Below are 19,458 nucleotides of genomic sequence, written 5' to 3'. Positions count from 1 at the left end.
AGGAAAAAATAGTCAAATGTGCTCAGAGCTGATTAAAATAAATGAAACACTGAAGGAGTATATCAACTCAAATAAGAAAAGGCTGGAAAAATTGAAGAAGCTTTTTAACAGATATCTAGAAGAGCTGATAAAACTGCAAAAATCACAGGTCAAAATGAAGAAAAGACTGTCAGAGTAAGGAGACTGCTCAAGTAGAGATGTTTCAAAAAAGGTAGATTTAGAAGATAGAGCATGTAGGGAAACCTGACATTTCCTGTTGAACAGAGAACTGGGAAGAACAGACTGTATTAATTTTATGAAAGCACAAATAAGCAACTGTACTGATATTAATCAGCTAAAGTTTTTAATGGAAAGGACACATTGTGTGTATGCTCCAAACCTGGCCATGAAAAGCAGCTACGACCTCTAATAGTTAAGATGCAATCCTACCAGCAGAAAGAGTTGATTCTCAGAAAACTGTGCAGAAGGACAAAGTACTAAAAGTTGGAGACAATACAGTGTTTGTGAAAAATGATTAATCACAGTACCAAATGCATAAAAGGAATACATTTATTCAATCAGGGTAATATTGATAAGCAGGTGTGAGATTCAACCTGCTGTATACAGCTATCTTCAGAATATTTCTCTAGGAGGGTCAAAGTCAATTTTTTATGCAGAACATGCTAAAGAGGAAATATAAACCTTTGTCCAACAAAAAGTGAGCTATCAAACAGAAGGGGATTCTGTATCTTATTCTTCTGATGATAAAAGCTCATGGAGAGACTATGCCAGTGAAACCATTTCCAATGTTCCAAAGGAAAATGCTTGAGAGACAGAAAAAATCACCAGTGTTGACTAAAAGAATCAAGAGTACTTTGCAAGTGAACCAGAGACTGGACTTGGAAGATGATCAACAGGAAGAAAATAAGCAACTCAGAAATTAATGAATAAATGTGGGATTATAAAGCATCAGTCACATCTGTGAAGTATGGCAGAATAAGAAAACCTGGAAATATTGAACTTTATTGACTTTGTTCCACTTGAGTGGACTTCAAAGCATGTACCCCACTTCATGTCATTCATGTGTGGAAGAACATTAAGGAGAGGGGAAAAAGGAGGGAAAGAGGTAAATATGTAAATCCAGTTTTGATCTAACAGTATTTTTTTGTAAAACATGGCGTATACTACATTTTATTAAGTAAAGCTTATTCAGTTATTTTGTGTGTAAAAGGATACTAAAGTAAACAAGAGTCCCACATTTTTTCCTTTCGCCTTTCTTTCTTTTTTCTTTCTTTCTTTTTCTTTCTTCTTGTTCAGTTTTAAGAAATGTTGACACTGCAATTAAAAAGAGAAGAAAGCCTGGACAAAGGAGCATGATATAAGTAAAATTTATATACTTTATATTACCTTTGCATAGGAGAATGACTGGAATAAGGTACTTGGCTTGATCTAACAACAAGTTTTAAGTGAAAGTATGTAAATAAAATTACACTGAATGTAATGAAAAGTTCCTTTAGCAAATACATGTTCACAGTTCAACATGAGAAGCTTGTAGTTGAAGGCAACTGTATATCTGGTTTTTATGTTTCTATGGAGACAAGCTGATAAGGGCAATAAAAACAGAATACTTTTATCTTTTAATGGCCAAAAAATAGTGTTTTATGAAAGCATTCAAGTTGTTTTCAACATCTGGGAGAGGAATAAATATAAAGCAAAAACAGATACTTAAAATAAGAAGAAGCTGCACCACGCATCTTAGAATGGGTCAATTCAAGTCTATGAGTTCAGGTGTCAGTCTAGAACAATTGTTTCTATTAGGAGGGTTAAACTACTATTTGAAGATGTACATTGTTTTGTGTGTTTGTATTAAGTTAATAGGTTCTGAGGGTATTCTAGGGGGGTGTTTTTTTTCGGTTTGAGGGTTTTCATTAAAACAAAAATTCTTGTAAGTTGTGACATAGGTTCAAATGGATATGAAAAGACACACCTGTATAAAAGATGAAACTGCAAAACCTTAGTATATGCATGTAACACAAAAGCTGAAATAGACATTTAAAAAATAAGCTGCTATACATAACAAGTGGAAATGATAATGTCAGAATCCAGGCATGTGATAACATTACAGTGGTTTAAATAAAGAAGCAAGGTGTGTGTGTGTGTGTGTGTGTGTGTGTGTGTGTGTGTGTGTGTGTGTGTGTGTGTGTGTGTGCGCATGTGTGCGGGTGTGTGGTGGTGGTGGGGGGGCTGCTTGCCTGTATTAAACAACAGATTTTGAGAAATGTCCATTTGTGATCTGCTGATGGTTTTATGCAATCAGGGTGGAATTTTATTTTAGGAGCCCCTTGTGTTATAATTAATTTGTTTCCATCTACTGCTATCTAAGAACTATTTATGTGTTCTTTTTTAAATATATATTATACATGTTTACCATGTAGTGACTATTGTAGTTCTCACCATTAATACATTCCTTTTTATAAGCATATGTTAATTATAATGCATGCATCTTGATTATATACTGTTTAGTTTTAATTATTAGTCATTAATCAATTTTTTGATAAAGGCACACTAATCCTAATAAATTTTTGAAGTCATTGTATGTTAATTGTTACAATAAACAATGATATAGGTGGTTTTATATCCCTTGATACACACCAGTTCAACTTTGTAAAAGGCAAATTATGCCTGCTCAGCCTGGGTGAGTATTTTTTAAGAGTTACTGAGGCCATGGATGAGGGACATAATATCCACGCAGGTTATATAGACCTTGCCAAGGCTTTTTACACTATCCCCCATGCTTGGATTATCAACAAACTCTCCAAAATCAGCATTAATCCAAACATAGTTCACTGGATTGGTAGCTGGTTGTCTGAAAGGACCCATACTGTTAAAGATGAGGAGCATTTGCTCTAAACAGAAAGATGTCAGCAGTGGTGCCGCACAATTCTTTGTCCTGGGTCCCACTTTGATATGTTTCTGTGACAAAAAAAAATGATTTCAGGAGATTATGGTTAGACAGGTTTGCTGATGACTGAAAAGTGGGTTTAATTACCACATCTTGTTTTGATACTGAAGTTCTCCAGCAAGGCTAGACCAGACAAATGCTTTGTGCATGAATCATAGGTTTATCACCAACACGAAGAATTGAAACATAGTTTTCTTTGGTAAAACTGACATCTCAGATGCTTACCATATAGATAACATTCCACCTAAATTTGACACGGTCATCACAAACTTGGGTACATATGTTGAAGACAGGCTCTTCTTTGCCCACTATGTCTCTGTTGTGGTTAGAAAATCACTCTGTCTTGCACATCTTATCTTTTGTGACATTTCCTCACAGTCTACAGAAATTATAGTACAACTACAGTCATCCCCTATTGACATATCACTGAATATAATACATCCTTTGGCATGTACCTTGTCAACCACCTAAACTATTTTGTTGGGGGGGTTTCCTCACCAAAAGATCTCAGGTCTCAGTACTCTTAGATACTCTGATAGACTAAAAGCACTGTCTTTCTACTTGGTGCCTTACAGACTCCTAAGGGATAATCATTAAATAGCCTTCTGTATTATGAATGCATTTGCACTCTTTGAACTCCTTCACCTAAGCAGAACAAATGGTAAAGCAAATATATGTTCTAGAGACCTAAACCAACACTCACATCAATAACAGGGTAAGATGAAAAAAATGCATATTTGACTTATTGGATGCATCTATCATTCCTTAGCTTATACAAACACTGATTCTTTAACAAAGGATAAAGCTGGTTTATTTTAAGTGGGCAAAAACAAACATGCTGTATGTGTGGTTTATAGAAACGCATATTGAGAAATTTTCAGAACCTCACATGAAAGAGCTGATGTAGTTAGGGGTACATAAAGTAAACCTGAGTATGTGTATCATAAGGCATATCAAACAGGTAAGTATATTTTAGAAAATGTCAAGTTAAAGTGCAAATCACTGACAGGTATGAGTTTAATAGAAACTAGAAATGGATTCTCACTTGTGACTTACATTTGTTTTTAATTAAACTGTATGTTTGACTGTTTATGGCCAGAAATATCTGTAATCCTTATGACAAATTAATTCACATTTTTTCTTTCCCTTGTATCAGCCATCAACCCCAAAGAAGACTGACCAAGTAAGAAGTACGACAAGACAGAATACCATGCCAAAGACACAAAGCAAGCCGATTACAGGTACTTCACATAGACCATACTGGGTGTATTAAACATGGGGTGGGTGCCATGCCAAAGACACAAAGCAAGCCGATTACAGGTACTTCACATAGACCATACTGGGTGTATTAAACATGGGGTGGGTGCCATGCCAAAGACACAAAGCAAGCCGATTACAGGTACTTCACATAGACCATACTGAGTGTATTAAACATGGGTGGGGACAGAAAAAGGGAAAGTGGATATTTTAGAAATGTGTCAGAGGCGGCTACAAGTAATAAGTATTAGCACAGTCATGAAAGCATCTTCAAAATAGTGCCCTCTGTAATACTTGCCATTTTTTCTGCTTTAATTACACATCTCTAAGGCAACATTTGCATATTTAAATACAAACATGATTTGTACCATGTACTTTAGCACATAAATGAGTGACACAGTGGTTAATGTTTCTGCCTCACAATGCCTGGTTGTCTGTTACAGTTCTTTCCAGGGTGCATTCCACATAGAACCTTCAAGTCCTCCCTGTGTCCACATAGGAGTATGCAATTTCCTCCTACATCCTAAATATATGTCATATTTGAATTTTTGATCTTTCAGTTTGTTTACAGGTGTGTGTGTGTGTGTGTGTGTGTGTGTGTGTGTGTGTGTGTGTGTGTGTGTGTGTGTGTGTGTGTGGGTGTAAGCTGGCACCCTCTCCAGGATTAGTGTTACTACATTGGACCCACTGACTCTTAGGATAGGCTACTTCTCCCCAACAATCCTGAACTGAAACAAGCAGGTAATCAGAGAATTAATACGTTCCACTGATCTCTGTTCTGTACTGTCACCCAGAAGCATAGCTGGTTCAACCAGAACCCTGAGCCATTGCTATGAAACAGTGCCCCACCAACTTAGGTCTTCAAGTGAAAAGCAGAAAAAAAATGGACATTCCTTCTACTGGCAAAATAACCAGGTGGTCAGTTGGTGGCCAACCTGCCCTAGCCATTCAGTTTCCATTTCTGTGCCCTACCCCAACCCTTCTTCAACATATTATATGCCAAAAACAAATCTTCTTTTTAAACTGTAGTAAACTATTTGCTACAAATGTAGCAGTTTGTTACAGTTTGTACCCTACCTGTATGTAACACTATGGCACACATGTTTTAATTAAAAAAAAATACAATTATATAAATTTTATATATATATATATATATATATATATATATATATATATATATATATATATATATATATATATATATATATATATATATATATATATATATATATATATATATATATATATGGTTCCCCTTTATAATCTTGAAATACTGAAATCTCGAATTTCAGTATCTCGAAACTACAAAGGCGAATGACTCACAATCCCGAAACCCAAAAGCACAAAACACACAATCATGAACATACATACACCATACACCACACAACACACACACTATTCTACCCACAACACACAAACTATACAACCCTACACTACATTTAAGCAGGGGGGCAAGCCCCCCTGCACCCCCCCATGTGAGGGGCTGTGCCCCCAACACCCCCCTACTTATACCAACTCCAAGATCACACAAACAGAAAAAAAAAACTCACACACATTCTACACACACACACACACACACACACACACACACACACACACACACACACACACACACACACACACACACACACACACACACACACACACACACACACACACACACACACACATCACACATACACACACACACATTACACATACACAAACACCAACACTCACACTCATACTTCCACCTCCCTATCCTAACCCACATGTACAACTTACAAAAACACTCACATACACTCACTCACCTTAAATTCAGGACACCATCCCAGCCAAACACTTCACATAACGTAGTGTAAATGCATAAGTGTGGATTCAAGATATTCGGATTCGCACTTTCACATTCGCTATTTTGAAGTTTCGCCTTTATGGTCTTGGGATACTGAAATTCAAGATTTCAGTATTTCGAGATTATAAAGGGAAACTATATATATATATATATATATATATATATATATATATATATATATATATATATATATATATATATATATATATTCTTTTTAAACTGTAGCAAACTGCTGCTTCCTACAAATACAGCAAATGGTTACTACAGTTTATACCCTGCCTGCACGAAGTGCTACAGCACTCAGGGTTTAGTTAAATATTTTTATTTTTTTTTTTTACTTTTAAACTGTCAAATTACCCTAGCCACACTACTGCTGTCACCACTTAAAATTACTAATACTTCAAGACAAAAGTTTATTACTGTGAAAATTCCAGCATTATGGAAAGAAAGGATTAGAATGATAAAAAATTAAAAAATTAACAAGTATAGGAATCTGTCTAGTTCCAACCTCACCACCACAAGTGTTGAAGAAAAAAAAGAAAAAAACAGAGAACCTAGTGGTCTTAAAACTTCGTTGATGAGCTCAGTCACAATAATTCCCAAAAATCATGAAAACCAGGTAGTGTTCCAAAGCAATATGCTTTTATTCATCACAGACAAGCAATCCTCAATATCTTACCTTATCTGAGAAAGAACTGAATAACTGGGTTGGAAATATGGTTTGTGACCTCAAATTGGTGGAATCAAGAGTTCCTTGATCATTTTTGACCCAGAACACTGTCACTTGACTTATACGATGCTACTTTTTTTTTATTTATTTACTTTTTTAATTTTACTCTTGCTAAACAGCAAAGTTCTGTTTGGTGAGATTATAACATGGTGACTATTTTTTTTTCTGTTTGAGCTTCACAGCTGCCAAGAAGCAGCAGGCTTGTTTCTTACCAGGCACTATCGGTAGATTAACATCCTGCTGGAGAATATACATATTGTCTCCATCTGGCACCCCATTGAGTATATAGTTTGTGTAATATGAGCTTTTTGCAATCACAGTTCACTTAATACTTCTATCAATTTAATAACGTCCTGCAGTTTTGGACACTCCCAAAATATGTGCAAACAACGAGCCATGGGACCCTTCTTCATATCATCAACTACTACTAGGTATATCTTATTAAACCTTGTCATGGTATAACATATTTATACAAACATTTCCAGCTAAAGATATAAACCTTCAATTCTGTTACCTCCACCAACATACAGTAAATTTCTCTTCATTTCCATTCTGGAATCTGTTTCCACAATTTTGTTTCCTTACTTTTCTACAATTTCTTATCTGATTTGTTTTTAATCATGCTGATTTCTCTTCACATCTGTGACGCTATCCTTTCTGGTACACAGTCATTATTTTGCTACTCCATTTTCCACTTCCCTTATTTTGTTCATGTCATATATAAACTTAAGTCATCTGTATAGCAAATGCTCCCCTAGCTTCACTTGATATTTTTCTTCAAACCTCTAGCAAGAGATAAAGGTCAATGCCTCCATCAGGTGCAGCCAGTATCTGACCTCTTTGTTTTTCTACAACCAGCCCATAATCCAGTGATTCTCTGCTGTTAATAGGGAATACTGTTTCTGCTTCATCAGGTCTGTATGATTCATAATCAAAGATAAAGCTGCTTCTAGAGCTCCCCAAAGTTCTCCCAGTCTCTGAGCATCCTGTGACCAGAACATTACTTCTGAGTCAGTTCCCAGCTGCTTCTGCGTTGACTCACCTTGACCCATCCATAATGGTTTCTCTCTAAGAGTATACCATAGTATGCAGACTTTTTATTGTGATGCTCTCCAGTAGGACCATAAATCTGGCAATGCTAGGCCAACCAGGTCCCCTAGTTTTGTTAACTTATTGCAAGCCAATCTTGGTTTACATTCTCTCCATAAAAAAGTATTACGTTTTTCAAGTCCCAAAAAACATGCTGTCTGGGTCAAATGGGACAGCCTGAATATAAAGTTAGTGGTAGGATGAACAGCTGCAATGACTCTATGTTATGATTTTAGTTCCAACTTGGAAAACATCCACTTGTTCAGCCATACTGCTACCATGTTTTTTATTGTTGAATATGTGAGAGCCTACCAGAGTAGTGACTATCAGCACATCAAGATATGTTATCGAATTTATTTGAAATATGCGTGGGTTTTTCCTATAAGAAATGTGTGAAGGTGTATACTTTAGTGTAATTGACCGAGTTTTGCCCACATTTACCGTGCAGCCTGCTAACTGGCCATATGTCTGAAGTTATTTGCCTGAGATGTTATTCATGGTTATTCAGGTATATTAATAAATCATCTGCATACATTGCTAACTTAGTTGGTAATATTTCCAACTCTAGACCATTCTGTCCCCAACTTCCTGAGCTTAATTGTGAAGGGTTCTAAGTATAATGTGAACAACAGTGGGGACAATGGGCACCCTGCCTGGTGCTTTGCCTGTGTTTAAGTTGGCGTTTAGTTCTGCATTTACTTTATACACACATTTGATCTTTTGATATGCATTTATCAGCAATGTTACTATTCATTTGGAAACCCAAATTTCTGTAGGACCCTAAACAAATATTACTATTTCACACTATCAAATGCCTTTTTAATATCTGGGTTGAGTCACTTAACTTATTGCTTCATTTATCTGGCTTGCTGAATCACTAACAACATCTTCATCGCATTGTCAGATATTAGTCTGCTCCTTATAAAACCAACTGTTTCCCATGCACTGTAGCATTAGTACTGCCAGCAGGGATACAATTATTGACATAAAAATATTGTAGTCTTGATTTAATACAGATATTGGTCTGAATGAACTAACCATTAGTGTGTCCTTGCCCAGCTTTGGAATGGCTGTGATCACTGACCCTTCCACTGGGAGGGCTGTTACCCAACTTCATCACCACAATCATATGATCTTTTAGTTTCTCTTTCATTTTATCCCCAAGTCAAGTACATCTCTAGATAATCATCGTCTGGCTTGGGCAATTTCCCTCTTATAGACTTCTTAAACATTTCATCCAACTCCTCCAAAGGTATAGGTTTCACTAAAGTTTGTGCTTGTTCTGTTAACTTTTTGGGTTATTTAATTCTTTAATATCATATTCAACACTTATATCTAACACTTGTATTCCATTTTCTCTGTATATAAAATAAACCCTGACAGAAATGTTGAAAACATTGTAAGATATTTTGTTAGTCCTCTATTAACACATTTTTCGCCATCTTAATCTAATGGCCAAGTTCCTTTGTGATTTTGGGGAGTTTCCCAAAAAGTGTTTTTTTGTATCATCTTTACTTTAAATTCACAATCTCTCTCTAAATTTTTAAAATTTCTCATTGAACCTCCTTCACCTCCTTCTCCAAACCTGTGATTCCCGCAGATTGTTGATTTCGCAAGTCCTTAAGTCACTATTTCTGTGTACCCAGAGTAACGTTGTCATTACCTTCTCCTCATCCTAATATACCTCTGCAGAAACTCCTTTTGTTCATATTTTGTGCTACCCCATTTAGCAACAAGCTCCTTTTCTGAGTCACTTTCCCTCTGATTTTTTTCTCTCTTCCTTGCCAATTTCTCTGAAAGTCAGCTGTTATATATTAAAGGTAAAGGCCAGTGCTGGTTCCTCTTTCTATTGTTTATATTGATGTCCAGCCTTAAATTCAGTAATCAGATAACACAATAGTGTAGACTTCTCTACATGCACCTTTATATCTGTCCTCCTTAGTCACATGTATTTTATTATTGTGAGAATATTTGTGGTACATTAGGGAATAGTATGTGAACCCTTTCTCCCTTAAAGTTGTATATACATCCACTAGTCTGAGCAGTTTAGTAAATAACTCAAAAATATTTCCCTGTACAGAGAAGCCTGTGGCTCTACTGCCCCTCTGTACATCTTGACTGCATGATATTAAACTAAAATCTCCATCTCACACCACTAGCCCTTCATAAAAAGTAATTATTGTCTTAAACATTTCTTTTAACCCCTCCACTGTGGACTCTGGAAGCTTATAAAAAAACACTACTGTGAGGAACCGGGAGTCTAAGATCCCTCTCACCTCCACATATCTTCCCCTGTCATTTGTCAGATTGTCTGTTAGCTGAAATTTTAAATGTCTACTAATCAAGATGGCCACTCCTCTCTTTTCCCCAGTGGAAACAAGGAAAACACTATGGTATTAAAACTATATTTTGCTATCTTTTTATGCACACCCTTATTCATATGTGTCCCCTGAAGCATTACAATGTGTGGGAAACTCCTTCTTAGCCACCCCATCACTTTTACCCTCTTTACTGGCCTCTAAAACTCATTTATTTTCCATAAAAATAATGTTATGGTGCATGTCTGTGAATACCTAGCCATCTTCTCCTTGTACAACCCTTATATTGCTCTCTTTGGGCTTTCTATAAAAGAACATAGTTATGTTAATTGTTAAAATAACTTTTCTAACAAACATCAAAACAACTTCAGCAACTTCCTGCTATACGGTCTTATTACTGCTTTTGTATTAGCAACTACCCTTAAACTCCCATCTAAAATAATAAAATGTTACATTTGTGAGAAAGTTGCACATGTTTATAACATTTAAGAAAAGCACTGCAATTAACTTGAGTTGAACTATTACATTAAACAGAATGTCCACTTCCAAGGCATTTTGATTTCCACACTCATGAGGGCCAACTCTAACTATTGATTACTTGCCCTGGAAGGAAAAGGCGGTGGCATGTTCAATTACCAGCTCCTGTCTAAGAAGCCTGTCCTTTACACTAGCAATTGCCAAGGTCCACTGGACCCCTGCCCACTCTCTTTCCTGGTATACCTGCTAGCTGGAGATTTTTCCTTTGATTCTTATTTTCAGGATCCACCAAGTTTAATTCTAGTTGTTTCAATGCAACTTGACTATCTGTTATATGGCTGTGTCCTTGCCTTAAGTCCTTTTGCAACTCTGTTAATGAAGCCTGATTGCTGTGAGACAGTCTTTTCAACATCCCCAAACCCTATCTCATACTGCTTTACATAGCCATCCAACTTTGATTCTGTGTTGGTTGGTTGTTTTTTGTGGTATTAACTGAAGAGGGCATCCTGATACAGCTGCCTGTTTCTATTATCTGCAGTCATTGTAATGACTTCCAAACTTGCAGGCAAAGTGCCAATGTTGCTACTGCTGCTAGAATGACTCCAGCTCTGCTCCATTCCACCTGGCATTTCCTGTTCAACCTCTCTGCCTTTAATGTGCGATAGTCACTTTCTTTCATCTCCTTTCATCTTTTCCAAGCATAAAGGACAAACTTGCTTTTAAAAACTTTGCATCAGTATATCTTCATCAGCCATTTTATTTCTTCATGTGGGAGAGGGAAGGAAATGCTGCAGCTATTTCACCACAATTACTAGAAGTCTCTTGCACATTACATTTAGGTGAAAACATACCTGCTGAGATGCTGAAAACATTTTTGGTCAGCAGCTATAAAATCGCAATAATCATAAGACTGTGATCTTCTGCTCTTAGTCTGGTGTTTGCCTAGTACATAAGGAGCTTAACTGTATTGGCTGATGCTGTATAGTGCAAAGCTATTGTACTGAACTTCTCCTGCCATGTTAAGTGGATTTTATGTTTATTTTGCCCTTATTTCATATGGGTTTGGACATCTGAATTATCTATAATTTTCTACATTTTTCACTGTTTTTTCTGAGGTTCTTTTTACTAAAATCGACTTTAGTGATCTCCTTCAATCAGATCATAGTAGAGTGGTTGAGGACTCCTTCCACTTAATTCATGTGGTAGTTCACTAGTTAGATAGTCACTAACATGTGTCCACGTATTGGTCTCTGTTGTTAGGGTTACAGTTTACTGCCCCTTCCTATTAACAACCTGCTCATTTTAGGAATCTGTGACACTGTAGCAATTATTTCATACTTACCAACAATCACTTTTCTCATTTACTGATACTGCTTGTGAGAGGTGTAAATGCATATTAAATTTAGAGGCTAACCTCTCACACACTGCTGCTTATCAATAAGCAGAATAACAAACACATCACAGCTGCCTAATGACAGATCACTTTTTCTGAGGTTATTAAGAAATCTTTATCTGACCTCTACAAAGCACTACTCATTGTAACACATCTTCACTTGCACCTCAGCTACAACTAAAATTAGTCAAAGAATTAGTTACATTCAATTCATATCCAGCCTTACCCCCTAGTGATGTAATTAAGATCCCTGTAGATCTGCTTATAGGCCTTCTGACTGGTGATGAAAAATGTTTTTATATGATCCCTATCATTTTCTCCTCCTTTTACAAAGACAGTTCATCTCAGAACTCCACCAACCATAGGAGTTTGCCCTGAATTACCATTGTAATTATGCCTAATATGTACTGACTTATCTATACATAGATTGAAATGGCTGTAAAACTGTATATGTAAAAGTGGCGGCTTTAGAAATTGTGATAGCAGGAGGCAAAGAACTCTTGAGATAGGGATACAAGTATAAGGTTGGCTTTGGGGTAGTCCTGAATGTAGCTGGGCTTGTGTGCAATTTGTTACTGGTTTTAAGGGCAAAGGTGACAGCCTGATGGTCCCATTTGATCAAGGAGGGAGTAATGTTAATAGCTTTAGTAGCATAGATGGGACGGGCAAAGGGTGCAGCTGCTCTGAGAACAAACTATTGGGGGACACAATTGTCAATTCCTGATTGCTTTTTAATGCATATCAGCTTTTAAAAGCAGGTGTTGCATTTGAGGTCAAACCAGAATGCTGTAGCACTCCATGTGTGGTCTAAACTGTAGCAAAACTTTAAAAGTATAAAAAAATATATATATTTTTAAACTGAAAGCTGAGAACTGTGGCACTTCCTGTTGGGGGTAAACTGTAGCAACTACATGCTACATTTGTAACAAGCAGTTTGCTACAGTTTTAAATTTTTTTTTACTATAATGATAAAAAAGGGTCTGGGCAGTGTGTAAAAATGAGAGCTAATTGGCTGAGGTAGGAGAGGGTGGGGGTGTTGTGTAGAAGGAGTGGACTGTTTTATTTTTCAATTGAAGATCTGAGAAAGTAAGGTGCTACCTTGTTGTGGTGGCACAGAGTGCTGGCTGAGCCAGTTATACTTCTGAATAGCTGTACAGTGAAGGGCAACAGTCATAAGGACAAGGTCAAGTATATTTCTTCCTCAGGCAGTAACTTGGACAATTTGATCTAGGGAGTTAGCATTAATGAAATCTATATAACTCTGGCCATATTTATTGCTGCTTCTGTAAGACTCCCTGTTCATGGACTGGCAATTGAAGTCATCCTGAATTACGGTACTGCAATTAACATATTTGTCAAGCTGTTTTATATCAAAACACTGATTATATCAGTAAACATTTTATATCAAAACACTGATTACATCAGTAAACAAAGAAGTAAAAGACGCAGTAATATATCACATAACTGTATAGAACACAAGTAAAAATAAGTTATCAAAACCAACAGCAGATATATGTGATAAATTAGATAAGAACAAGTCATCCCAAACTGCCAAAGGCTTGTTGTGTCTTTTGGCTTTTCCCGGTTAGGGGTCGCCACAGCGGAACTCCGGTCCGCTAATGATTGGCAGTAGATTTTTTATGTGCCGAGTTGCCAGCTCTGATGCACAACCTTCAACAAAGATATGCCCATTCATGCATGTCTCCACGCAGAAGATGCTCTAGCTGAGAATCGAACCGGACAGCGTCTTACTGTGAGGCGACAATGCTACCGCAGCACCACCACCCCAGTATCCAAACTGCCAAAGGCTATATATAAAAAATAGGTTTTAAGCAACATAAGGAAGCTGGCCAGTTATGGATTCTCTTGAACCCAGGACAGTAAGTTCCACAGGTGAGGGGTCTAAAAGGCAAGTGATCAGATTTGACATATCTCAAGGTACACTGTGTCACTACCAAAATCTCCTTGGTAAACTGAGTGCAAAGCACAAATAGGGCAGTACCACACAGCCAACTTCTTTACGCAAGAGGGACACAAGTCATGAATGTCCACTTAAGTGAACACTAAGACCATGAATATATTATTCTGTACCAAACAGGAAGCTAATGTAAACTATGAAGAATAGGTGTAATGTGCTAGTAATGAAATGTATCAGTTAGTAGTCTAGCAGCAGAGTTCTGTACAATTTTCAGAATATCAAGCTCAACGTTTGGGAGTTCCCAAGAGATAGCATTGCAGAAGTCCAGCTGGAAGGAGACCAGGGCATGAACAGCTACTGTGAGGTCTGCTAGAGGTAAGAGGTTCTCTGGAAGTGATATGCATGTGGAAACAAGATGACATTATTAAAACATCCATCACTTGGTTTCTGTGAGCAAATCCATGATCACACCTAAATTATGGATATTGTTAATGAACATGAGCTTATTACCATGATGATGATGTAAATGGTGAGTAGATATTCAGAAAATTATATTAAGGTACAATAAATGGCCATGGCTTCAGGTCTTTTTTTACCTAGTTAATTATCACCTTTCTCAAAGGTACATTATCAAGAACCAAAGTGGTCACGGTCTTCTTATATTCCTTCCTTGTTACACCAATTAGTGAATATAATGATAATAAAGTGTTTCATGTGGTGTTTGTCTTGCCAACCACATATCCCAGCTTGAAAGACTTCAATGCTTCCTAACTAAGGGAATCAAGGGGGATAGGCTCCCTTAGATATTTGGATAGATTAAAATTTTTTTCACTTTCTTCTGAATTGTACAGACTCCTACATAACAATCTCTTTATAGCTTTTTAGCCTAACAAAGATATTCTTTTGGTGGATGTTCTCCACCTTAAAAGCACTGGTACTGTTAGAAAGGCTCAGTCCAAAACTTACAAGATATGTGGTAACATAAAAAGAACTTCTGCTCTCTTAGGAGGGAGGAATAGATTAATTAGCAAAAGGATTACCTACGTGTAGAACAAACTTACCTTGCATGTCAAATAGTGCAACACCTTCAAGTTCAGCTCAGTTGATTAGATATATTCACATAATTTTCCCCCAGGGATTAGTAGTATGGTCCTTATGAAGAAGTAAATCTCCTGGCTATAGTTCTCAGGTACACGGCTGGACTATATAGTGTTGTTCAGACTGCTGAGCCCAGCCTTATAATAAACTGAAGCTGAAAACTGCTTTAGTTTCTACTTATTTAACTTCCTTAACTAATGTTTGATATTAAAAGAACATATTTTAATGATTGCCTCAAAAATTACTGTTCTCATGCTCATGATATTATCTGAAAAATACTTCTTCTGAAATTTTAACATTAAAATTTTGAAACTTTCCTAAGTTGCAATGTTGCGTTTACATCTTCCACTGCATCCTAACTTTTTGGGTCCATCAAATTTTCTATTTTTAAGGAGTCTGGGAGGGAAGTTACTTTATATTACCATGTTCAAAAGTCACTGGGTAGTAAACAGCAAGCAAGGCGTGAAAGAGTTACTTTTATCAGCTGGGGTAAATGCTTTTAGGTATACATGCATATTTCACAGTACAACAGTGAAACTAAGTTGGGAGAAGAGCTGGGAAGAAGTGTTAAAGCAAGTGGCACTGGTACTAGATAGGTGGTCTGGAAGAGATGGGTCCCTAAAGGGGCAGGATTCCAAAGATTAGGGTAGTGATTAGCCCTTTAATTTTATATTTAGATGGATACATGGATTATCCTTTAGATACAAGGAACTCAAAAGACACCTCCATCAATAACGTGACTTCAAGTGTTTTTCCACTGGACACATAACTTCACCTCTTTTCACCTGCATCACTTCTACTTTGACCTTCTGTTCTCACCTTCTGCTTCCCACTCAAATTTACCATTAAAATTAATTCACATTTGTTTTTCCACTCTCAGAATAATATTTACATATTGTTTCAATTGTCTACGGGATTATCTACCGTCTGTAAATACTCCTTTTTTGTGAATTTGTTATTTTATTTTTGTGTCAATTTCATCTGGGTTGCGCCTGCAATTAGCCTGTTGTTATTAGTGTATTATCCCAGTAAACAAACTCAATAAATAAAAGAGCCATGTGTGGCTGTCTGCTTCTAGTCTATTGAAGGCAAGGTAAAAGTATTGTACTTAAAAGCGGTTGTCAGCCTTCTGGGGAATGGAGTCAGGGCTAGGATGAATGATTTTATTAGAAAAGAATCCTTCTGTGGCTCTGTTTTGAAAGGGGCCAGTTCTGAATGAGATGGACGTCTTTGTGGACACTGAGATATCAGATCATAGACACTAAGTCTTATGTGGATTATTAGCTCTCAAAGCTTCATGTACAGAGAATTTTAAGTTGTATAAAACTCCTCCCACCCATTCTTGCTTTTGTTGCACTATCGAATGATACATGAACAACATAAGGCTAATAATAATACAATGAATAAGTTTATTAAATGAATGAAGTATAGATTAGAGTTGGCATTTGGATAATATTCTGATACACAGGCATGGGTGCTGTTTTAGCAGTGTAATTATTTACTTTTGTGCACAGACAATAAGAAGCTGGGAAGTCATTTCCAAGTACTGAATGAAATTCAGTGAGGAATTAAGCTACTACTGTCCTCATGGCAGAAACAGGAACTTGTAAAAAACTGGTTGCTGGTAAACCATTACTGTGACTGTCCTTTAGCCGATAAACATTTTCATAACATTAATTTTGCTTTTTATGGCATATTTTCCCTAGTATACACACTCATTGATGAAAGCTCTGAATTTCTGGCACAAGGCCTTTCTAGACGTTCATTGCTTTGAAGTAGCTTGATGTACAGTTCCCGTAGCCTGTGTTATCTGTATTATTTTGGTTAACTTTTTTGGTGTTACTTTACAATATGCTATATGAAAATCTGAACACAGTAACATTTAGGATTTTTGCTTGGAAATGTTTACAAAGATATTTTTATACACCAAGTAGACTCCAGAGAATTTTTCCTCAGGTAGGCAGCAAATACTGGAGGCGTGATGGGGAAGAAATAGATAATTGGGAACATATTTCTGGGACTGTAATGGGTAGGCAAACTTTAAAGATTCCCTGCAACCTACTCTATCAGAGATAGCGGGTGAGCAGATTGGTGTAACTAGGGAAATGATTTTTCTGAGTTATGACACAAAATTGGCTAGACATAGTAAGGCCTTGCTGAGTCATGTTATTGGTGGCTGTCATAAAAATACTTACTAGAAAATGGAAATCAAAGTCTAAACCAACTAAGTAGTGAATATAGTAACAGAGATAAAACAATTGGAAATGGGATCTTTAGAAAAGGTTAGGAGAAAATTACACAGAAAAAAAGGGAATTGTGGGAATGATACATACAGGGGAGGACTGAGGTTTAAAAGAAGGCAGGATTTGAATGAGCTATGTAATGTCTGACTGACAATGATTGGGCAAATTATAAGTGATGCATAATGTTTGTAACTAAAATTATGTAGATATGGTTTGTGATGTAAAACGCTTGCAACTAAGATTATGTCAGTATGGTTTGTTTTCATTTATATAACTGTATAATTGCCTATGTCACAAGTGATAATTTCATAATGTGGTTTCTTGTTTAAAAAAATCTGAACACAGTACATGATACTTAGTACAATATAATCATTGATTTTTACATCAGTATATCATCACGTTCCTTTTTTCTCATTCAGGACCATAAAGAAGCTAAGCCATATCACCCTGTATTGGTGGGACAATGCATCCTCCATTAAGCAGATTTTCTGCATATATTGCAGTTAAATAATTGCAATCACTCATTTAGTTATGCAGGCTGGTTTTAAAGTTTGCCAGGGAAGTACTCTGCTTGATATGTAAGTGCAGCATATTGTACAAATCAAGGCTACATTGGATTAGGTACCTGTCATACTATCTGGTTTTGCTGATATGGCAGTATAGGTTTGGCTGTCTAGAATAGGAAATTGCTTTACCATTGGTTCAATTTAGGTGAAGCAGCTTGGATAGTACCTGGTCATTTATAGCATGGAAGGTTAAGCAGAGATCACCTCTCAGAAACCTGTACAAATAATGAGTAGAGAGACAGGACTTTTCACCTCTCAGAGTAGCTAAGGGTACCGAGACTTCAACTCTCTTTGATAAGGAAATATACTGGGGCCTTTCCGGTTAGTTTAGGTGCTTAGCAAGGTATACACCAAAAGGGGCATTATATTCAATGGTGAGCTTAATAAGGGAAGAAAAAGACAGAATAGGAGATACAATGAATGATATGTTGTGCAAGACAGAAGGATTTTCGAGCTACACCATGGTGGTCAAAGAAGAGTTTGTTAGCAGCAAAAGTAATTAAATCTCTGATGATTGCATCAGATTTGAGTGAAATGTTAACTATATGGTGTGTGGTTGTCTTTCAGCTTTTCCCAGTTAGGGGTTGCCACAGTGGAACTCCAGTCCGCTAATGATTGGCAGTAGATTTTCACAAACGTCGAGGTGCCAGCTCGACATTCAACCTTCAACGAAGGCATGCCCATTTACGCATGTCTTTCGAACGCACACCCAACCACAGGGAGGACATGCAGACTCCACACAGAAGGCACTCCCCGCACTCCAGCCAAGAATTGAACGGGAGAACCTCTTGCTGTGAGGCAACAACGCTACCAGTGCACCACCGCAGAAGTAGTCATGCTAAATGTAGCAAAAGAAACTATGCCACATTTCTTCACAATCAAGGTACACTCATGTAATTTACTAAGCATTTATTTGGTCTGGTCCTTAATGGAGAATATAAATATCAGAAAGTGATTTAAGAACTATCCCTTGTTTGCAGTCATTATCAGAAAACTGGGTTAGCCATACATCCCTTGATATCAGGTTTCCTGTCAGAGAAGTTTAGACCAAAGAGAAGAGGGCCCAAGACAGAACCCTGTGTAACACCACTGATGATTTTTTTCCTGTCTACAATACAGCAATTATTAATATGAGCTCTGTACCCTGTCACCTACCCAGTGAACTACATGAGTTAATGTTGAACTGGGAGAGTTTGTCATGTAATACCAGCATGGGTGATAGTGTTGAAGAGCTTGACAAGGTACAGTTAGACAGTATGAATAGCATTCCCCCTACCGACAGTCTCAGTAACCCTTTCAAATAAGTTAACCCAGTTGAGTAGGCATTGTTTGCCTTTTATGAAGATGAACTGGTGTGTATATAGGGATATAAGGTCATTTATATTGTTATTAAGTAGTTTGGCTGTAATGCGTTCCACAGCCTTGTAAAGAATATTAGTGACACTAACTGACCTGTAATTTTCATGGGCTGAAGAGGGACTACCATTATGCAGCGACACCACAATGTCTGTTCTCAACATCTCAGAAATGTAACCAATAGAAGATTCATTCTGATGAGGTGATTGAGGGCCTTTGCTTGGTGGAACTTAATGCTTCT

The 19,458-nt window shown here is 37.0% G+C and overlaps 1 protein-coding gene across 3 annotated transcripts in view; it reads left to right on the top strand.

Annotated features, from left to right (window-relative positions):
• The window catches only part of ZC2HC1B (zinc finger C2HC-type containing 1B), a 345,180-nt gene that overhangs the window by 306,688 nt on the left and 19,034 nt on the right, over window positions 1–19,458 (top strand). For all 3 annotated transcript variants that reach the window (XM_044060265.1, XM_044060266.1, XM_044060264.1), the window contains one exon: window positions 4,098–4,182. In XM_044060265.1, the coding sequence (XP_043916200.1) occupies window positions 4,098–4,182 (85 nt within the window). The remainder of the gene's footprint in view (window positions 1–4,097; window positions 4,183–19,458) is intronic.

This window comes from Protopterus annectens, chromosome 1.part2 (assembly GCF_019279795.1).
Source record: "Protopterus annectens isolate FY-2018-M chromosome 1.part2, PAN1.0, whole genome shotgun sequence".
In the NCBI taxonomy this organism is placed as follows: domain Eukaryota; kingdom Metazoa; phylum Chordata; order Ceratodontiformes; family Protopteridae; genus Protopterus; species Protopterus annectens.
The sequence above is the reverse complement of the archived record's forward strand: the minus strand, read 5'-3'. Positions and strand labels throughout refer to the sequence as shown.